This window comes from Siphateles boraxobius, unplaced genomic scaffold (assembly GCF_051911475.1).
Source record: "Siphateles boraxobius isolate OS27281-9 unplaced genomic scaffold, OSU_SipBor_1 50, whole genome shotgun sequence".
In the NCBI taxonomy this organism is placed as follows: domain Eukaryota; kingdom Metazoa; phylum Chordata; class Actinopteri; order Cypriniformes; family Leuciscidae; genus Siphateles; species Siphateles boraxobius.
The window spans coordinates 2,748,190-2,771,830 of record NW_027509142.1 but is presented as its reverse complement, the minus strand read 5'-3'; the positions used below and the strand labels follow the sequence as shown (position 1 = coordinate 2,771,830).

The following is a 23,641-nucleotide window of genomic DNA, read 5'->3' as shown; positions in this document are numbered from 1 at the left end:
CTAAAAGATAAAAAATTGAATAGTGAATGTTATCGTTTATCTTTTTTTATTGCGAGTTATAAAGTCAGAATATCACAGAATAAAAAAATAAAAAAGATTATTGCGACTTTTTATCATGAAATTTTGACTTTATAACTCGCAATTCTGAGAAGGAAAGTCAGTATTGTGTCGCAATTGCGTTTTTTTATTTATTTTTTATTATTATTCTGTGGTGGAAACAAGATTCCATAAAAAAAAAACTAATGACAAAAGCACATTACAAATAATAAAATGTAAACTTACATTTAAATTAAAAAAATATAAAAGAGCTGAATTTAAAATATCAATTAATACAATAGTAATATCTAGATAATACTAAAATAACACTGCGCAAAGCAACGCTTATGGGGCATGTTTCGCGAACAACAATATAACTCGCTGCTTAACTACCATAGTACGATGCATCATTGAAGAAATCAACTAGCTAGTCAAGACTGTTTCCCGAAACCATATTGCCAAACCCGATCTTACCGCAATTCGTATACATTTTACAAGGCGGCTAATTCGTACCAGTTCATACGAATCGTATGAATTCATTACATTTTGGCTAAATCCTACATATTTTACGAGTTGCCAAATTAGTATGAATTCTAACGAAATACCTACCCCCGACCCCGCCCCTAAACCTAAACCCACGAATTAGCCCCCTTTTAATCACTTGTACGAATTTGTACGAATCGGTCGTGAGATAGCGTTGTATTGGCGCAAATTCGTTTTCGAAACAAAAAACTATGTTTCTAACCACAGGTCAAGAGCTGTTTTGCGGATGTTCGTCGGAACTATAGATTCGGGAAACACAGACTCAATGAACTATGCAGATAACGACAGAACTTGTGACCATAGTTTGCTATGCTTTTGCGAAACGCACCCCTGGCAAATACACAGAACACAGCAACAAAGCAGCACCTGCATAACTGCATAGCAACACCCTGGCAACCACATAACAAATTGAAATTAAAATGTGAACACATTAATAACCACATCACAAAACCATAGCAATCACCCTTGCATTGTGGGCAGTGACTTTTGCATGTGCACCCACCACTTATGTTTTCTTTAGAAAATACAAAAGCCTAGTTAGCATGCTAACATTCACACGCTTTTACTAAAACAAGTGTGCATGCCAAACTGAGCATAAGGATACACAGCCACAAATGCACACCATCCATGTTGATTCTCGTCCCTCCTGGCATCAAGACAATTAGTATGTATACTGGAAAAGTTTCCCAAGAGCACCTGTTTTTCAATGCCCAGTCTCAAGTATCAACATGATGTGAGATTCCATTAAAAAAAAATGTTCCTCTCTCTTTGTACAAACAGTCCATGTCAGGCTTTATGAGGTGCGCTAAACATTTCTCAGAGAATCTAAGCTTTGAAACAGGTTCAAACCCGGGATTAAGATCAAGCAAAATAAAGTATATTAAAACAGTGAGCGACTGGGGTGCCAAAACAAACGATTAACAAGCAACAGGGATAATTTCCTCAAATCTGATAGGCTTCTGGGTAAACATGTGTTAATAGGGTTAGCTGGCATACGTTCATCATTATGTATTTGCATGTAAAGCAATTTTTGATGTCAAGTCACATGCACTCTATTTCACTTCTGATTCTTAAATTCAGCAGATGAAATATGCATGCTGGAGAAGTCAAATCTGGAGAGTCAACTTTAAAAAGAGGCCAGTGGTGATTTGCGATTTGTCTTTCAGCCAGTGGGTCCGGTTTTGCCTCCCTCTCCTTGCCATATGCTAAAAATTAATTCGGCCTTGATGCCTGCAATCTGCCAAAAACGAGCAAGCATAGACGCTCAAATCAGGATTTTCTCCCAATTACTTGCCATAAATCCAGATCTGGCAGCTTTTGGTCTTCTATCCTAGAAGCATTTACCAAAGCTGCCATGAGATTTAGGAAAATACCAAACAAAGGGATTACACTTCACATAGACACATAACAATACAATCTAATGTTAAAAATAGAGTTCACATTTGCAAATATTAGGTGAAATCCAGCATCAGCTTCTGAGACTAAGCTCTTCCTAATTTTTTGGTTAAAGGTGAACGTACAGTATTTGGAAATTAAATGTGCATCTTTAAATTGGTCTCTGATCAAAAATCTAATAGAGTGAATTTAACATTTTCTTGCAAAAATGTTATTTTGTCAGATGCTCTCAGCTGCTATGTTTAGAAGGTCATCAATGAAGAAACTTGAGAAAAAAAGAAGAAAAAAAAAAACAAGGCCTGCTAATTCTGAACATGAATGGCCATGTTTATATTTTCACCCACTCCAATAGAGTGCTGCAAGAATTATGTATTTGTCTATGTCAAAACCAAATTTAGCATTTTAGTTCCATTGTCCTGAAGGGTTTTTGGACTGAAAAAAAATGTCTGTGGTGAACACAAGTTCAAGATATTTTCATGTTTATTCAAAGACATACTGTAAAATACATGAGATTTTCTTAAAGGTTTTACTTGTCTTGAAAAGGGAGGTTGCTAACAAGTGGATAAATAAGACTACAGCTTTTACAGCCTCATTGTGTTTATAATCACACTCTTGCAAACTATTATATCTCAAACTTTCAGGGAAAATGTTTTTAAATAAAGACTGAAGGCTAATGATGGTGATGTTGAAGTCATGCAACCTTGATGTATTTTATTTAAAGCCTACATTTAGCTTTTTACTTCTGCTGATTGTATTTAAGCTTCAGAAAAGTTTGTGAAGATTATCATGATGAACAAAACGTGTAATAATCAAACTTTTGTTGGTCACAGACCTTGTTTTCTGCGATAATCCAAAAGCCAATGGAAAAATCATATTGACAACTAACAACTTATGAAACTAACAACTCAACTAACAACTTATGAAACGGCATTAGCTCTGAATCACTGACGTTTCTGAAGTCTGTAAGTTTGTGTTTACTACCTTCAAACTGCAAGACACAGTCCATCATGTGATCTCAACATGATGGCTACTGTGGCCACTCCAATAAACGTTTTCTAAGCCTCTGATGAGACTGACACCATTGGCACAAAAAAATACAAACTTCAGATTTAATGCTTCAAAGTTCAAGAATCAAAGCACATGTTTAGTGCAGTTCTTGGCCGTGTGTGTGTGTGTGTGTGTGTGTGTGTGTGTGTGTGTGTGTGTGTGTGTGTGTGTGTGTGTGTGTGTGTGTGTGTGTGTGCGTGTGTGTGCGTGTGTGTGCGTGTGTGTGCGTGTGTGTGTGTGTGTGTGTGTGTGTGTGTTTGTTTTTGTGATTTGTGAGGATACAAATGTGTATAATGACATGGGTATTACACTGGTATTACAACTTGAATGTGAAATATGAGGACATTTCATGAGTCCTCATATTTCAAATGGCTTTAAAAACATACTAAGCAGTGTTTTATTAAAAATGTAAAAATGCAGTCTCCTGTGACGGGTAGGTTTAGGGATAGGGGCAGTGTATGGGGACAGAATATACAGTTTGTCCAGTATAAAAACCATTACGCCTATGGAATGTCCTCACAAGGATAGCAAAACAAACCTGTGTGTCTGTGTGTGTGTGTGTGTGTTAGAGAGAGAGAGAGAGGAGCAATGTATTGTCTGAGTACATTTGAGTGTGTTTGTGTGTCAACCATCTGAGGGGAAGGAAGCCGGCAGATGTTGAAATGGGAAAAGTGTAATTCAATCTGCAGATCAGCTTTTGTCGGTTCTCAGGGGTGGATCTGATCGCAAACCTGATGAAACCCTTGAGCCCACTCACCATAACACTTACGCTCTCAGATCACTCATCACTAACTCACAACACTTAGATCATTCATCGCTAACACACTCTCTCTCTCTCTCTCTCTCTCTCTCTCTCACACACACACACACACACACACACACACACACACGCACACACACACACACTGCTCATTGCTAATACACACTAATAAACACACTCAGATAGCTCAATGCTCAATACTCTGGGTTCATAAACGCTGTTTACACTGTTAACACATTCCATTAGAAATATAACCAACATATTGCCAAAAAACACAGCTATTAGTTAAACATTCAGGTTAACATTTGGTTCTTTAATTGTTCTTTAGAGTAGATTAATTTATCCAAAGACTCGTGAATCATTGTTATACTTGTTGAGAAATTGATAGGTAGTTGCTAGGCTGTTTTGGGTAAAGGCAACACTTACTTTCACAAGCTTAAACAAAGCATCTTTGGAGTTTAAAAATGTTATTCTATGGCATCAGACTGTAAACCCTTTTTTGTAACCTTTATATTTAACAGTGTAGAGTACAGCTGAACTCTCCGTCTGCAGTTGGGGTGGTCTAGCTGGCATCATGTCTGAGTGAGGGTCAGGCTAGGCCAGGCTGTCAGTTAGAGCAGTGGGGTGAAGACAGTCTTTGTGAACGCTGCATTCACTCTCTTTGCAGGGAGTGGAAATCCTGCAGCTATCGCTCTCTTTGCCTGCTTTCTCTCACTGCGCCACGCACCCACCGCCACAGGCAACAGGGCACTCAGAGATGGAGAATTAGGCCAGAAAGTAGAAGGAAGGACAGATTTAATGCTCTCTGTCCTCAACTATTAGGGTTCCAATAAACGCCAAGGAAAGGTTTTGATCTTTTACTTTAGTTCAATAATCCACACCGCAGTGGCTCAAATTCACATCGACGTTGCTCAAATCTTCCATCACCACATATTTGGGTTTGAACATCAAAAATTGCTTGGAATTTCCAATCTGGTAAATCTTAATTTCAAATTTATATACATGGAATTAAATCAAATTATCACTTTTTTTTTTTTTTTTTTTTTTGCAATGTGATTTTAGTTAGAACAGTCAGAAATTCATAAGAGAAATTTCAGAAGTCATGTGTGAAATGTCAGAATTTATATAATTTTTAAGTCAATCAAACTCAATGTAATTGCACAATTGATTTACCCTTGGCCTGAATTATAAAATAATTGACAAATTTAACTATATAAAATATTAAACGGAAATGCACAAAATATATTCATTAAAAAATATATAATGATGTACATCAGGTCACAAATGTGACACTTGCTTTTCATGAATTATAAGTTCAATTAAATCTCTTGAAGTCAATTGAGTTCATACGAGTAATTATCATATTACACTGATTTTTGCTGTAGTTCTTCAAGCATTTCTTAATGTTTTAAATAATAAAAGGGTGTAAATGTAGTAAAAACATGGTAAAATTCAAAACTTCAAAATGTTTGCACATTCATTCAAGTTATGACTGTTTTATAAGATTATGTTCCAACGGGAATGCAACAGGTGTATAGAGTTTTTTTTATGAATTACAAGTGTTAAGACTGGTGCCTAACATTGATAGTACATTTATTGTACATTTTATTGAGATTTTTGAAATAAGGTGCATGCCAGGCTAGTTTTATGCATGCTGGGTCAGTTTAGGAGCATCTCATATTGGTCATATTTAAAAGGTCACCAATTTATTTTTTAATAAAAAATAAAAATGGATTTAAACAGTTCCACATCACTTTGGCTTTGTTATGTGAACGTAAACTAAAAAAGACCGTTGGACAATATGATTAATATTAAAGCCTATGCAAAATATAATAAACAAAGGAGAGTGCAAACAACTCACCAGTATTGAGGTCATCACAGCAGACTTCTATTGAGTCAGAGGAACAGTCACTGAAGTCATCCAGAGATATGTCTTCCTCAATCTGCTGCCTTTATAAAACAAAATGAAAAGAATAAGACAATTACACAATTTCCCAGAGCCTCATTACCAAACACCAACTCTGTTCCTTGGAAATGTGCAAATATGCAGGTGTTATTTCACTGAACGCCAGCCTATAAGTTCAGATGCAGCATAATTGGTATTTCTCCCTGACTCTTAACCATTTAAGCAATTACAATCTGAAAATGATCAATGTTCAGTGCTATTTTCAAACAGCAGCTTTGTCACTGTAATGTCTGGTTTATATTCAGTTACTCTAACATGCCAGTGTATCCTGTGCCCACCGGGTGTCCACTGCACTGACTCATTAGAGCAGATAATTCTGAGAGTGTTCATGCTGGCAGGAGAAGCTTTTTAACCATCTACTATGCCCCATAATTCCCAGCAGGCATACGCAGGGCAGCAGTGACACTGTCTCTGAGAGTGGGACAGAAACTTAAACCGCTTGACTGATTCATTGCTGGAAAGATTACGAGTGGAAAAGGAGGCTAATCTGTCAGCGTAAGTGATGGCCTGTCATATTGGTCAAAACTGGATGAAATAGGGAGAAAAAGAGTGAAAGAGACAAAAGAGACGGAGAGAGAGAGAGTGGGCTGGGCTGGGCACAGACAGGCGTGAAGACCGATAGAGAGAAGACAATTTATGCAGCAGCAGAATTGAACTGCTGGAGAAATAACAAACCATGTAATGCAGTACATGTACAAACCGTTAAAACAAGACAATTTGATAAACAAATTTTGAAAACTGATATGCTGATAAAATAAATAAAATAAGTCCCTGATTAAATGTCTTACACACTAGCTAGTTGGAAGGATATACTGTAGTGCATTTTCATTTAAGTTTCTGCAAGATTTGGAATTTCCATTGTTCATCCTGATCATTTTTCTTTTGGACTTTTCACACTTGCAAGTGTTCACCCAGAATCAATTTTAAAAACAGCTTAATGTAATCCTATTGCAATCCTGATTTATCTTGAGTGATCTAAGTGAAATAATTCTGAGGAGTCGGGTTTCAAGATTTTAGACATTTGTAAACCCTGGGGTTTGCCCTTATTTGCATATTTACATGGTTAACAATATTCTATGTCTCAAATGAAACTGCTTTAATAACTGTCAATCATAGGTGACCTTAGTGTGCATCCCCTCTTGATGATGGTCTTGACTCCAGTTCATATGAGCAGGACTTTTTAGCCCAGGATTAAAAGTGCACTCTCAGATTTCCCCCCCCACAAATTCTACTTTTAGAGGTGCAAAAGCTTGGCATTTTCGCAGTAGTCGGAAACGTACCTTCAAAATGTATACCTTCTTAGTGGTACCTTATGGGTACATATTACTACTCTAAGGTACTAATATGCACATTTTAGGGATACAAAGTTTTCCCTTTAAAGGGCAGATAATTCAAAGAGTGTTCATGCTGGCAGGAGAAGCTTTTAAGCAAGAGCAACACAGTATCTGAGAGCGGGACAGAAAACCTCTTGACTGATTCAGCCCTGGAAAAATTACAAGTAGAAAAGGACTCATTTTAGGCATAGGTAAGATACAAAGTTGCCCCTTTAAGTGTACTCTCCCAGTGACAAGCTGTTGTACGATCGCCATGATTTTTCCAAGTAAAACATGTTCCTGGATCAACAACATTCCTGTCCAAAAACATAGTCCTAAAACTATCCCTACCTATAAACCTAAAACTACCCATAAGTTATTCCTGAAATCAGAGGGAAATTATGGTGAATAACACTGATGTAGAAGCCTGGGTATAAGCCTAAACTTGACATTAACAGTAACCATCCCTCAAATCTGATTGGTTGATTGGAATGTTGTTCCAGGATCAACAAAGATTTTTATGTGAACAAGGATGCTGACAGTCACTAGCATATGTTGTGTTTTACATATCAGTCTTCAGCATTAGGGGCTGATGTCCCCAATCACAATTCTTGACTAGCTTTACTAGCAAGCCCTCCTTGGTCAAAAAGCTGTACTAGAAAAAAACATTATGAACAATTAGGTCAACATTTTACTAACTCTGCACTAACTAGAATAAACTAGCTGGGTCTTTTTTTTTTTTTTTTTGGTTGTGGTCTAAACTGATGTTTTGATCATAACAGTGCTCCCCTCCTTCAGTATATTTTTCATAACTTACCTGTATCTGAAAGGTGCCACGGCCGCCATATTGACCTTCGGTGTCTGTTTGGCTTTGAGCAGTTCAACACTAGATGCGTCGTGTTTAGGGACTACAATAGCCTCAGGTGGTGATCTCTGTGGGACCTCCGGGCTGAGGTCATCTGGGGTGCACATCTCCTCATCTGAGAAGCTACTGGAGGCACTCTTCTGCAGGGACACTCTCTCTCTACGGACTCTGAGGAGACTTGTATCAACGTTAGTGGCTCCTGGACCAGGCCTCAAGTTTTTGTTACTAAATCTGAACGAAGGGATACCCGTCTTGCTTTGACTGCTTCCAGAAGCAGCCCTTTCCTCGTGGCACTTGAGTTCTTCTGAGATCAAGCTGTTAACATTGTCCATTCGTCCTGTCTGAGAACAAAAGATCCCACTCTGGAAGTTCTTGTTGCCATTGGACTGAAGGTCAAGCATACTCTCTGTCTTGGACCCATACAGATGACCCCTTGAAAGTGGGGACACTTTCCGTCGAACTTGTGGACTGTTATGGGCTGATCTAGAGTCTTGGATCTGTGTTTGAGAACTGATGGAAGAACGTTGAATAGGTGGACTGCCTCTTAGAAGCAGATGCTGGTTTCTGAGGGTGGTGTCCCTCAGTATATCTTTGGTGGAGACAGCTGTAGAGCTGCTACTACAGGGGCTTTTGTTGCTAACAGGGATGTGTGTGGATGGTCTTGGAAGGCCACTGTTGGTGCACTTGGGCTCAGGTTTCGGGGAGGGGAGTCTGGTCCTGTGCATAGGAATGCCGGAGCCCGGCTGGGCTCGTGAAAGACTCTTCACATTCACTCCCCCACTCATGATGGCACCAAGTCAGATGCTGAGAAAAAAGGAAGAAGAAAACACCATGAAGATCAGTGCGTGTAGCTGTTCTCTTTTTTAGGAAAACATTTTTTTTTTTTAAAGATTGACCCTGAATTGCATACACAGTGCGCACACGCATGCCATTGTGTCGTCTCCACAGCCATTGGTTTGTTGATGGAAAACCCTTGCATAATCAATCTGAGTGATAACTTAGTGATACTGGATGATAAGGAGGATTCTACATGTGAGTCTGTGGCGAGCAGGATGAGGCCGAGGGCCGTGAGAGAGCGGCATATGATGAAAGTTTGCTAATTATAGGGTGCAAACGGCCTTAGACACTCTAAACAGCAAGACAGGAGTGTCCTATTATATAGTATATGAATATGTGGTAACTTCTTTAAATGGGGATGTCTGACAAATGGTGAGATTTCTGGATCCATATCGGAGTTAAAATGGTTTGATGTACAATTTTAAACAAACGTTTGGATCTCTATATCTATCTGTATAGTACACATTTCAAATATATTTCTTTCCTGTACACAAAAGGGGTGAGAAATCTTTAACTTCCCTAATTAAACTGTTGAATTATGGTTTAAAATAAAACAAGTTCCCTTTCAAGGGAACTTGAGCTGCGTGAAACGCTGTGGGAACGCCCCTGCGTTGTGCGTCATGAAGCACGTATGGAATCAGCCCAATGGAGAGATGGAACGTCATAGGCGGGTGACGTCATCGACCAGGAAACTATAAAGCACCCCATAAACACAAGCGCAACAGCTTTCTGTGCCTTCAGTCGCGCTATATGTGAATCTGTCCCTGTGTGAATATTGTCTGTCTTTACATACTCTGCACCACACAAACAATTTATATATATATATATATATATATATATATATATATATATATATATATATATATATATATATATATATATATATATTAAGAGAGATATGGCGAACGAACAGCAGTTTAGGAAGTGTGTCCCTCCCTGCTCGCGTTATTTTACTAGTGGGGATACACACGTTCTTTGTGTTGTTTGTTTGGGAGTGCAGCATGCCCAGTCAGCTCTCGAGGGAGCTGATTGTGAGCATTGCGATCGTCTGCCATTAAGGACGCTCCGCTCCCGCCGGGCGCTCTTCGAGGAGAGCGGTTCGGTGCGCGCTCCCCGCGGTTCGGGTCCCGCTCTTGCCGAGGCAGAGCGACGACGCGTATCGTGGGGATCGCAGATGGATCTCTCAGCGGGGTTAGAGACGGGCTCTGCCTTATCTCTCCCATTACCTGTGAGATCAAAGTGCCTCAGTCCCGTGTTCGGAAGCACGCGCTGCGGTTTCTTCCGCTCGGGCTGAGGCACCAGTTATAAATGAGGGAGATGTGGAGGATTCGCCACCTTACACTCCCGAAGGTGATGAGCTAGTGGAGGTATTAACAAGAGCTGTAGAAAAACTCAGCATTGTATGGCCAGTGACTAGACAGGAGTCTGTTTCTAAATTAAAATTAGATGAGAGATTTTTGCCGTCACGAGTGCAACCTCCACGCCGGTGTTTGGCGTTTTTTCCCGATCTCCACACTGGGGTGTCGAAATCGTGGAAAAAACCGGTGTCATATAGAGTGTTTAGTCCCCAGACTTCAACATATTCTAATATTGTGGGGGCAAAATCATATGGTTATTCGGCTATGCCTCGCGTGGAAGAGACGCTTGCGAGTTTTCTCTCCCTCGAGGCTGCGTCATCTGTTAAGGCACCGGCATTACCCACCAAGCCTCTTAGAAATATTTCGGTTTTTGTGGGTAAAGCGTATTCGGCGGCGTGTCAGGCTGCGTCATGTCTGCATACTATGTCTATTATGCAGGCATACCAGGCTGACCTGCTGAGGGACGTGAGTGAGAGTGAGGAGGTCAGTGCTGACGTGGTTCGCGAACTGCGTCAGGCTGCTGATTTATCCCTGCGCGCAACCAGAGAGTCGGCCAAGCTAGTGGGTCGATCTATGGCAGCTCTGGTGGCCGCAGAAAGACATCTGTGGTTAAATCAGACAAATATAAAAGAAAAAGAAAAAGCTTTCCTTTTAGACACTCCTCTCTCCCCCCAGGGTTTATTTGCCGATGCTGTAAATTCTGTCATCGATAAATTCCAGGAGAAGGAAAAGCAAACAACAGCTTTTAAGAAATTTCTCCCTTTAAAAATTCATGTCCCTGGGGCTGCTGGGCGGGAGCAGCCCGCGGCCGTCTGCAAGCTCATCATATAGGGCACTGAAGCAGAGTGTCGCGTCTCGTGCTCCCCCTGCTGGACAGTGGGCTCAGCCGCGGCACTCTCAGCTGAAATCTCCCAGTAATAGAACTGATCTGAGGACAGTTATATTAGCTAAGAAGGCTTCGGCTAAGAAGAAGTCCTGGCGCCACGGCGCGCAGGACACTGAGGGTGGTCCCCACCGAGGCGGAAAGGGTGTTCACCTCTTTCTACGGTGCCCATTCTTCCTCGGTGCCCTCAGGGGCCCGTTCTGCCAACCCCGCCATCATGCCGGGGCGCAGACGGTCCCAGCGAGCGATTTCCCGAGGGACGCTCGCTCCCTCTGAGGAGGGTTTCAGAGCAGTTAGACCAGTTGTTCCCTGCCGGTGTGCCGTTACAGGGCGCTGCGTTTGCTGCTCAAGTTACACCAGAGGCCAGTCTCGAGAGACTGGTACCCTTAGTAGAATTTCTGGCAGAGTGGAAAAGCCTTCCAAAAATATCTCATTGGGTCCTGCAGACAATAGAAAGGGATTATGCTATCTAATTCAGGTGTCGTCCACCAAGATTCAGAGGGGTTCTGCCTACAGTGGTGGGCCCCGAGCAGGCTCTGGTTATGGAACAAGAGGTGAAAGCACTCCTTCAAAAGGAGGCTATAGAACGGGTTCCTCCTCCCAGTGTGGAGTCAGGCTATTACAGCCGATATTTCATCGTTCCAAATAGGATGGGGGGTTGCGTCCAATTGTAGACCTGCGCCTATTGAATCGCTCGGTAGGGAAGCCAAAATTCAAGATGCTCTCTATCAAGCAGATCGTGTCACAAATCAGATCCGAGGACTGGTCTGTCACGATAGATCTAAGGGACGCGTACTTCCACATTTCCATCCTTCCACAACACAAGAAGTTCCTGAGATTCGCCTTCGGGGGTGAGGTGTACCAGCACAGGGTTCTTCCGTTTGGCCTAGCTTTATCTCCCCGCACTTTCACGAAATGCATGGACGCAGCACTAGTGCCCCTGAGGCTTCAGGGTGTTCGTGTCCTCAATTACATCAACGATTGGTTGATTTTAGCTCAAACAGAGCAGATGGCGGTTCGACATTGAGATGTCGTTCTCGTTCATATCAGGAAGTTGGGGTTGAGGCTGAACGCAAAGAAAAGTGTATTATCTCCTCAGAAGACCACTTTTCTGGGTGTCGTTTGGGTTTCGGTTTCGATGCAGGCGCGACTCGCTCCGACCCGCATCGTTTCGATTCTCTCAGCTGTGAAACAAGTAAAGCTAGGCCAGGTACTTACTGTAAAACAGTTTTAGAGACTGTCGGGTCTGATGGCAGCAGCGTCCGACGTTATACCTTGCGGCCTGTTGTACATGAGATCGCTACAGTGGTGGCTCAGGACCAAGGGATTCTCCCCGAGGGGAAATCCGCTCCGCACGGTCAAAGTCACGCGGCGCTGCCTTCGTGCTCTGGTCATGTGGAAAGAAACTTGGTTCCTATTCAAAGGGCCTGTGTTGGGGGCTCTTTGTCGTCGCGTAACGCTAACGACGGATGCTTCCCTCACAGGGTGGGGGGCGGTCACGAGTGGTCCTCCAGCCCAAGGGCTGTCGCAGGACCATCATCTATCACGGCTTATAAATTGTCTAGAGATGTTGGCGGTGTTCCAGGCTCTGAAACACTTCCTAGCAGACCTGAGAGGTCATCATGTGTTAGTTCAGTCAGACAACACGTCGGTGGTCTCTTATATAAATCATCAGGGGGGCCTGCGGTTTCGCCGGCTTTACAAGTTGGCCCGTCAGATCCTCCTGTGGTCCCAAGGGAGGTTACTATTTCTGAGAGCAATGTATCTTCCTGGGTATTTGAATGTGGTAGCAGACTCCCTGTCGAGACAGGGGCCGAGGCCGGGGGATTGGAGACTCCATCCCGAGGTGGTGGAGCTCCTTTGGTTGAGTTTCGGTCGCGCAGAGGTGGGCCTATTCGCTTCCAAGGAGACCACGCATTGTCATCTGTGGTTTTCCATCAGCCATCCAGCCCCTCTGGGGTTGGACGCTATGGTGCAGCCGTGGCCGAGGTCACGTCTGTTCGCCTTTCCCCCGATTGCTCTGCTACCTGGAGTTCTTGAGACGGTTCGCCGGGACGGGGTCAGCCTACTATTAGTAGCCTCGTTCTGGCCGGCCCGAGTATGGTTTGCGGACCTGATTTCTCTCCTGGAAGGCTCTCCCTTGGAGCTCCCGGTCAGGAGGGATCTACTCTCTCAGGCGGGCGGCATGATATTTCACCCCCGCCCAGTATTGTGGGCTTGGCCTCTGAGGGGGCCCAGCTCATGAACTCTGGTCTCTCAACCGAGGTTGTTGAGACCATTCTTCACTCCAGAGCTCCATCCACGAGGAAGCTTTATGCCTTGAAGTGGAACCTCTTCACTTCTTGGTGTGGAGAGCACCTGCAGGACCCAGTTAACTGCCCAGTGGGTGCAGTGCTGGAATTCCTGCAGGAGCGCTTCTCCACAGGGCTATCCCCCTCCACACTAAAGGTGTATGTGGCGGCACTGGCTGCTTACCACGTCCCTTTCAGTGGAGTTTCTCTTGGGAGACACCCGCTTATAACTCGTTTCCTTCGTGGCACACTGAGGCTGAGGCCAGCAGTTCGTACGAGGGTGCCGGCCTGGGATCTGGCCATCGTATTAGAAGGTCTTTCCCTAGCTCCTCTTGAACCTATCGAAGAAGTTCCTGAGAAGTTTCTCACGTTTAAGACTATCTTTCTTCTTGCTATCTCCTCACTAAAGAGAATCGGAGATTTGCAGGCTCTGTCGGTTTCACCCTCGTGCCTGGAATTTTCGCCCGGCATGGTTAAGGCTTTTCTGCATCCTAGACCAGGTTACGTTCCCAAGGTCCCTACTAATGTTGTTAGACCTACAGTTCTGCAGGCCTTTTATCCTCCTCCATTTCTGTCGTCTGACCAGGAGAAACTTAATTTACTCTGCCCTGTTAGGGCGTTAGATGCCTATGTCCACAGAACTGCCCTGTGGAGGAAGTCAGAACAACTATTTGTGTGCTTTGGGCCACCCAAGAAGGGGTGTCCCGCGTCTAAACAGAGAATGAGCAAGTGGGTGGTCGAGGCTATCTCACTTGCCTATGAGTCGGCTGGTCAGCCTTCACCTTTGGCTGTACGAGCCCACTCTACCAGGAGTATGGCGGCTTCTAAAGCCTTACTGACAGGAGTTTCCCTCAGTGACGTTTGTGATGCGGCTGGATGGTCTTCACCGCATACTTTCATTAAGTTCTACGACCTAGACTTAAGTTCTACCCCTGGGGCACAGGTGCTCTCGTCCTCTGTGCGCTAGTTCTCACATGGCGGTCACTTGGTCCTATGGCGACGTGGGTATTAGCGTTCCCACAGTGTTTGACGCAGCTCGAGTTCCCTTGAAAGGGAACGTCTCGGTTACGTATGTAACCCTAGTTCCCTGATAGGGAACGAGACGCTGCGTCATTCCACCATACTCCCGGCATTCCCGCTAGCGCTTCCTTCAGGCCTATCAGAAGCTGTTGCGCTTGTGTTTATGGGGTGCTTTATAGTTTCCTGGTCGATGACGTCACCCGCCTATGACGTTCCATCTCTCCATTGGGCTGATTACATACGTGCTTCATGACGCACAACGCAGGGGCGTTCCCACAGCGTTTGACGCAGCGTCTCGTTCCCTATCAGGGAACTAGGGTTACATACGTAACCAAGACGTTTTCAGTATAGCCTAAAGCAGGGTTCCTCAACAGGGTGTTCTCTCTTAGGGGCTCACGATGGAACTGCAGGGGTTCTTCCAGAAACATTTGCATATTGGCCATTTATTTACACGACAACAGCGTTTTGGGGTCTTGAAAACCCACATTTTTGGGTTTCTGAGGGGCCATTTACACGACAGCGTTTTCAACTAAAAAAGGAAAACTTTTTTTGTGTTTTGGCCATTCATTTACACGACAACAGTGTTTTGGGGGCCTGAATACACAAACTTTTGAAAACAGGTTTCAAAGTGCAAGTTTTTGAAAATGATACCATTATCGTCTCTGTGTAAACTACGAAAATGTGAATTTCGGTGACGTCATGCACATGCGTATTATATGTTCAGTCTATAGGTGCATAGTGTTTTTTTACAAAGTGACATCGCCATCTACTGGCCAGACAGTGTTTTTAATCGTTTTCACGAATCTATGTGAACGGGGATCGTTTTGACAATGTTGTCGTCTGTATGCGAAGAACGCAAAGGTGAAACTTTTCCGTTTTTAGTACATCATGTAAATTGCCCTAAGTTTCAACTTTTTGTTTTTGAAGAAAACAGGAAGAAACATGGCTAATAGATTGTCTAATAGATGTATCACTTATGCAGTGCAGCAATTTTCACTTGTTCTGCTGCACATTATAGAACATTATTACTAATTCAGTTAACATTGAGGATGGAAATGTCCAGTTATTATTATTATTATTATTATTCAGTTCTCTGGCGCGGTCAATCACACTACTTGTATACTTGTAGTCCTGATCCGCGCCCACGGAGAGATCACACTAGTCAAATTAACTGGACTTTAGTGGGTCAAACGTGCTCTGACATGGTTCAGATCACCTAGTGTGCATACACCCGAAAAGCAGGAGAATCTAGATAAAAAAGAAATAAGAATGCCAAAAAAAGAAATGCCAATGCTAAAAATGTGTAAAATTGCTATCAATAGGAAATATAATGATTAACTTGATCTTGTATACAAAAATTAGATCATATCAATTATTATTACTTTTAATGAAAGATTAGAACATTACTGGAAATCTCAGAGGGTTTACAAATAAATAATTTAAAATTTTTAGCTGGCAAAGTCTGGGAACCCTTGGTCAAAGAGTGTTCAAGACAAAGAAATGAATAAACTATAGAAGTTTAGAGAGACTAACTGTTCATGAACAGTACTCCCAAATATAATGTAAATTCCCACCTGTTGCTTTTAAACACAAATAACAGGCTGTTTAACTAAATCTGAGAAAATCTACTCAAGAGCTTCTCTAAACAAAATCCTGCCAAGGGGCAGGATTTGGCATGAGTGGTTAAGAGTCTTGTGAAAGAATACGGGAGAAAAGGCGGTCGTTATTTGAAATACTTGCTTTAGAATGAAAACGGGTGATTATATCAATCTCATTTTGTTAAGCCAACAAAACTCTTCCCAAATACTGTAAAGCTCCATCTGGTCACAAAAATAAATCTACTAGCAATAGCAATGGAGAGATTCACTGTGGTTTAGTCAAAGACCTTTAAACCCCTGCCAGTTCAGTTAGTCTGGCATATATATATATTCCATTCAGTGCCCAAATGTAGAGGCTTTCATCCCAGCCCACAGACTGGTCAAGATGGCCCAAAACCCTCACTGTTTACTAACAGTCCCATGGTAACTATTGACCTTCAAATGTACAGGCAAAACTCAATCCATCAAAATCAGGGCCCCGCAAACAACAGGCATAAATGCTCTCTGGCAAACCAGAATAAGAGCAAGTGTTACGATTCAAACCATGTGGGAGACCCCGAGTGCATGATATGATGCAAGTTGAGTCGCCTGTGGTCTGAATTCAAGCCACAAACTAATCTAAAATTAAAGAGAGCATGTAATACAGTACAATACAATACAATACAATACAATACAATACAATACAATACAATAGCCTTGCTTTAAAAGGTCTGCACACTAATGTTTTAATGGGAATGTTTCATTTTCCCTGAGAGATCTGATGGGACTGTGACAGTATTAAACAACAAGAAAACAACTACAGCTATACAGGGAGGCAGTACAGATTTCTTATTCCTCGTGTCTTAACAATCTTCTATTCTCCAATTATTGATATTTTTACAGCTTTGATGCCTGCTAAATTTATTTACCTAATTAATATACCTAATATTAGTAACAAAACGAATCAATCACATATGTATAGTTAAATGTAGTTAAAGCACAAAAAAAATATTTAAAAAATATTGTTAAACTAACTTTTGCACTTTTTACAAGGTCTACATCAGTGCTGTTATTTTTAGCTAAATAACCATTACAACTATTTTCATGAATTGAAATAAAGCTGAACTAATAAATTAATATTAGATGACAAAATTAAATGTGAACCTAAAACTGAAACAAAAATTATAAATGTTGATTTGGCAAAAAACAGAATAAAAATAAGTTAAAGTTAAAGTATTAAAATTATTAAAACTGAAACTGAAATAAAAATAAATTAAACCTAATAGAAATGGGAAAAAACTAAAACTAATAAAAAAACGAATTCAAGCTAATTCTAAATATTAATAAATAGTATAATTTTATAAATAATACTAAAATAACACTGGTCTATATTAGACTAAAATTAATATTAAATGTTTTTTTTTTCGTATTAGGTTGTTGTTATTGTTGTAAGTAAAAACAACATAGTTCAAAATTCTTTAACCTTGGATTTTATGTTATCCTGTCCTACAAATTAAAATGTCAATATCATATTTTTGCTGCATGCGCAAATGCTGGTTACAAGTGAACACAATAACACCACATGGAAAAACATTCTGACATTAGACAACTATAATAAAGACTATACTAATTTATTTTAATAAAGATGCAGTGAACTGTGATCTCAGGGCAGGAGTATTTTTTTATAAATGTCAGGATAGGTCAAGTTTTCACAATTTTGCCATGTTGTCACAAAAAGTCAGGCTGTTTTTCCTGGGCAATAACTATAGACAAGGCTTTAAAGAATCTGCCTACAGAATACAGAAACTGAGTTTCATAAAATAAGCCCCAGGCTCCACTATTTCTACAACTACTGTAGATTTACAGAGAACCTGTGATAAACAGCAAAATTTCATCACAACTTTTTCCAAATTCTGCTCTAATGTAATTAGAAGTATAATGTAAAAAGGGACATTGGATAAGAGGAAGGAATTCACACTGACACTTATGAATCAGGCTATTGTTTAACAACTCTAATCCTTTAAACAAATACCGGAATAATCAGAAAATGATCTTTCAAATTCAAATGCAGTGAGAGACAGGGCCTAATCGTCCATTTCATGCATCTTAGAAAACTGCGTATGAGGTTTCAATTACCTTCATATATCTGAAATATTTAGTGCATAATTTAGTTGCATTTAGTTGTTCTAAAAATTCCACCCCAAAAACTGTAAGCAGACAGAAACAAATACGAATGGTTAACATTAACTCTACAAGTCAGCATGATGTCCAGCATTAAGTGAGTTTGACAAGACAAAGGCAGTTGTACAGAAACATATTCCCTTAATATAATTACAAACAAATCGCATGGCATGTAACTTAAAAAAAAATCACCAACAGAAGCACTATATCATAAATCGTCATCTTTACCTGAGCATTGACTTTGGCCTACAGCAAACAACAGTAATCCATGCAATGTTCCTCAATGTGTCATGAGCTTGTGTTGGAGTAAAGAGAGGCGAACAGAGAGAGGAGGAGACGGTGTGTCTACCATGTGAGTTCTACAGTCACATGAGGCACAAAACTCAGAACGAGACGTTTGTTTTTGACGATTAAACCATTAACATGGCCTTGAAAGCAGTCACTGGTGTCAATAGTGCTCTGTAACCAAAAAGAGGCCGAGTGTCCAGAAAACCCTTACAAAAAATCACCTTGGTATTCATAGTTATGGTCAACATAGTAGCAACAATTATTATAACTACAACCATTATACATTTATGTAGGATGTTATTCAAATAGTGTAAGAATGTCTGTCATTTTGTTAAATTACTTTTAATAATAATTATCATTTATAATATTGTGCAATTTATAAAACTAGCCTAGGCTGGTTGACTGATTGAGCCTTTCTTCCAGCCTGGTCATACCTCATAAACTCATAGGGGTTTTGACCACTTCTTTAGTAGACCAGCTAAAACCAGCTGAACACAAGCGTGACCAGTCTGGGAGACCAGCTGGAAGCAGATAAGAAAGCTGGTTTTAGCTAGATTAAATAAAAAAAAAAACTTACCATGACATTCTTAATGATATTAATATACTGTCAATAATACTGAATACTATATTAAATCCAGTGCATACTGCACCTGTTATAAAAATAGTGTACCCTTTGGTATGGTATACTTCCTCAAAACGCAGCCAGACAACAGGTGAATTATTAACTGCGTTTCACAGGCAGAAATGTGGGTCAACACAATCATGCTTTGTTCAGGTTAGCAGAGACCTAAAAAAGTAGAACCTTTTAGGGGTTCCCATCATGGAATCATTTTATGTATTTAGGTTTCATTTATATATTTTATGAATTTAACAGCTCGTAACCATACTGTACTTTATCTCTGGAAAAAAAATCGAAATATGATAAAAGTATAATGCAAAAATGTAAGACATTTGTCCTTATAGAACCTTCTTCTTGCCAAAAATTGCTCTTTAAAATTGAGTCAAGAACCATCGAACCCCATTGCATCTTGTTTTCTAAGAGTGTGCAGCTACAGCTTGGATTCACCCACCCATTTTGCTATTTCCGTGAATTATCAGTTTCACGAATGGCCCTGCATCATTTCCTGTAAAACCAGCAGTTGAACTGTAAATACCTGTTATCACAGAGAAGAGCTGTAGTTTAATTACCAACCGAGAAGCATCATTTGTTCAGGCCTTCCCACGACTTTATCTTCAGACTCTAGTCAAACCCTCGTTGTGCTGCGTTTGAAAGGAAAATAAGGTAGTACATCGCCTGAATGACTTCCTCACTGTGACATCCCACAAACAGTCCAAAATAGACAAAGTGATGGGATAGAAAACCTTTTACGTGTACAATGTCTTCGGCTCATGACCTTGTAATAAATCTCTGTCTTACCAATTCAATCCGGATGCTTTCTAGGAAAGGTTTCACAATCTAAGACCGGCATTACAGCATCATCACTGTTTCGGGTCAGATCAGAGGCTAATATAGTGTGACTCTCGGTCTCTGTCTGTCTTTGTTTATCTATTTTCATCTCATCTTATATAACATTTCAACTCCAAAAGAGGAAGAATGAGCCACTCAGGTCATGTGTGACCGGCAGACAGACACCAAGCCCATCCATATCCTTCCTTTTCTTTGTTTTTTAATAATCCAATAAACGCCAAGAGAGGTCTGGGGCTCTTCAGATGCCCTATTAATAATCATTAGGTGTCCAGCGGCGGCAGATGGGACCCACGCTGGTCTGTAATGCCATGGAAATTTCCATCCAGGAGACAGTCAAACAGACATATGCCTAAACACAAGGTATTCCTCAACAACCAACACATACACAACAGGTTTATTAGTAAGCAACACCGCTCATTAAGGTGAAAACCACAGTATGTTTCACATGCCGTCTGTGTTGACATAGTCAACCTCCTTATCGCCAGTCAACACATTGGATTGACATGGATCCTGTCTGTCAAACAACATTCAAGGCTGAACTACCTGCTAAATCTAACAGCAGACCTTTATTTACTCCGAGAGACCACATGAGAAGATAAATCTGCAGTCTGGTTCATTCTGATATGTGTCGCTCCGACTTGAAAAGGAGACTGACAGTCTGATTCTGTGTAAAGTCTGCCACCTACTGGTTGGCATGAGAAATGGCGCAGAACGGAGCTCCATTTTCCAATGAGTGTCCAAATATGACGCTCTTATTTTATGTCATTATGTTCCATAAATGACCATATGAGTGTGCCCATCAAACATGGAGATTTCAGTACTTAGCCTATCTGAGAGCAACGTGAGTCCACAAACCCTGTTATCAAATGTAATTTGCATTTCAAGTCGGTTGTTGTTTCCTCTGGTTGGTATAAACACAACGCAAATTTAATATTGTGGCCTTGTTGTAAACAAAAATTTGTGGTAAACATAATGAAAAATGTATAACAGTTTATTTTACAGTGTCCTTGTTTCATATGTTGCATGTACTTACCATAGTAATAACTATCCCTAAACCAACCCCTAATCCTAACCCTATAGTAAGTACATGTAGTTAATTATTAGTACTCAGTACTTAAATGATATAATTACACTGTGTACACAGTGAAACTCTTTATTTTAAGGTGTACTTCTTACAGTGCAACAATACATTTAGGGTTTGGTTTAGGGTTAGTTGTAGTTATTCTTAATTTATAGTTATTTCTGTACTAACTACTGTACATTTAACAGGTGTAACAAGGACACTATAAAATAAAGTGTTACCAAAATACTATAAGGTATTATATACTAATTAAATTAAGTTCATTTAAACCAAGTTACCCCAATTGTATTATAATAATAACTATGATGTTTTTTGAAACTATAGCTAATATGTATTTTTGTTTTGTTTTTGTTTAATGTTGTGAATGATGATAGCTAATATGTATGTTTGGTCACACTTTAGTTTAGGGTCCAGTTCTCACTAGTTTGGTGTTTGGTAACCAGTTCGATTAACTTTTCCCTCAATAAACTTCTAATTACTGCTTATTAATAGTTAGTAAGGTAGTTTAGGTTTAGGTAATGGGTGGATTAAGGGATTTAGAAATGCAGGCAACAAATTAAATAAATACATTTGTATTACTATTATATTTCAATAGTTTTTTTGGAGGCAAAATCAAATATATACTATTATTATATACTTTTTATTATAATATATTATATATATATTATATACTATTTTCAATTTTTTTTAGGCAAAATAAATAAATAAATAAATAAAACACATTTCAGGTCACACTTTATATTAGGGTCCAATTCTCACTAGTAACCAACTATTAGCTTTGACTTTTCCCTCAATAAACTCCTTATTACTGCTTATTAATAGTTAGTAAGGTAGTTGTTAAGTTTAGGTATTGGGTGATTACGGGATTTAGAATATGATCATGCAGAATAAAGCATTAATATGTGATTTATAAGTACTAATAAACAGCCAATAATATGCATGCTAAGAATCAACTAGTTCATAGTGAGAATTGGACACTAATGTTTTACCGTACGTTTTATTTTTGCTATCTTTTATTTTTCTTTCATCCATAATTCACCCAAATAAGAAATCATAGAGTTTCTTTTTATTTCAAAGATAAATATTTTACAACAAATTAGCTGTGATTGTTACTCATTAGTCAGCTGCCACATTAAAAGCTTTAAACTTTCATTGGTCCTATAACAGATGTGCTGAATGTTCCTCCTATTTCCCTTAAAAAAAAATTATTTGACCTGCTACTGCAGATAAAGTGTGAGTAACACGGCAGACAATGAGATGGTTAATCACAAAGCGCAGTGTTTTTACTTGTTGAGTGAGCGTGTGACTCATGAAGCTGAACACAATGGACACCCAGTCAGAGTCCCTCTCCCTTAAACTCAATTAACTTCAGTTCAGCACATCTGAAGAGACTCTGAATGAGCGCTGACCACTGGTGACCATTGTCAATATGTGCTCAGTGTGTGTGTGTGTTTGTGTGTGTGTTGGGGGGCTGTGTATTGATAAAAGGTTAAAAAGGGTCGAGTCTTTCCCGCGTGTTCAGTGGGTCTGAAGCTCTTATGACTCATTTGACCCTGTCATTCATCAGTTAACTTCACTGTATATTTGATGCTGCCACAATTTCAAACGCTTAATACAAACAGCATGTTTGACAAAGTGTATTAATTAAAGAAAAAGTATGGGTGCAAATATTTATACTTCAAACAATCAATGGCTTATTACAAACAGATGTTACTGTATTACAGCATCTCTCTGTAATTGGAAATTATTGATCTGTTGCTTTTCTCTTCTGTGAAGATATGATTTAATCATCTCAATAAAATATCTGAGGAAATATAATATAATATAATATAATATAATATAATATAATATAATATAATATAATATAATATAATATAATATAATATAATATAATATAATATAATATAATATTGGTTGGCTTCAAAGGCTGTGTTCAATCAAACTCTTCAGTATTCTGCCACAAATTCATCACTTAGAAGCAAATTAGATAATTATTAGACAAATTATACAAGATGCCAACATGGACAGGTGGCATGGCATGCCCTCATCTTCCAAAAATCTGAACGATACTCAAGATAAAAGAATATAAGCCCAATTAACAAAAGTCAATGTCTGCTGTGACCATGAAGCCATTGAAATTCAAGAGACATTTTCGAATCCAAACACTCACTATAAAAACAAGCCTGTTGATTTACAGACATGAAAGCAACTAGATCTCAACACATCAAACAACCGAATAAAGACTCAAATAAGTGTGTATTAATCTTCATCACACCAGTTACTCATCACACCTCAAAGCGCAAAAGCCTCACAAAAGTGCAAAAGATTATTTTATTTTTTTTGATAAACAATTTTAGTGCTGTTGATGTTCAACATAAAATGCAGGTCCTGAAGAAAACCTGTTGAGAAGTTGTGAAATCTCTAGTCAAGTACAGTACAGATGATGACAGCCCTGCCTTCCAACGTGACATCCACCGAAATCACTGGAATGAAAAACATTATACATCTCCTCATTCAAATTTTAAACATTTCCTCTGTCCTGGACAAAAAAACACAATAGTCTTCCTCAAATAACTTTTTCCCATACCGCAGTGGCAATCATTCTCATACTGACACATTCAATAACTAATATGTCTTAATATTAGTTCAATAAGTATTATATCTTACCTTACTGTTTCACTAAGTTCTGGCTTCTTAGGATTGCCGTTGAGAAGCGCGGGCTGTGGATCCGT

At 39.9% G+C, this 23,641-nt stretch overlaps 1 protein-coding gene across 4 annotated transcripts in view; it reads right to left on the bottom strand.

Annotated features, from left to right (window-relative positions):
• The window catches only part of nav1a (neuron navigator 1a), a 151,701-nt gene extending 133,294 nt beyond the window's left edge, over nt 1-18,407 (bottom strand). For 2 of the 4 annotated variants that reach the window (XM_077204731.1, XM_077204732.1), the window contains exons 1-3: nt 18,301-18,407; nt 7,878-8,729; nt 5,643-5,731 (exon numbers count right to left, since the gene is read on the bottom strand). In XM_077204731.1, the coding sequence (XP_077060846.1) occupies nt 5,643-5,731; nt 7,878-8,710 (922 nt within the window). In that variant the 5' untranslated portion in view covers nt 8,711-8,729; nt 18,301-18,407. The remainder of the gene's footprint in view (nt 1-5,642; nt 5,732-7,877; nt 8,730-18,300) is intronic. The other 2 variants (XM_077204729.1, XM_077204730.1) reach the window with 1 other exon arrangement.
• Between the last annotated feature and the right edge of the window lie 5,234 nt (nt 18,408-23,641).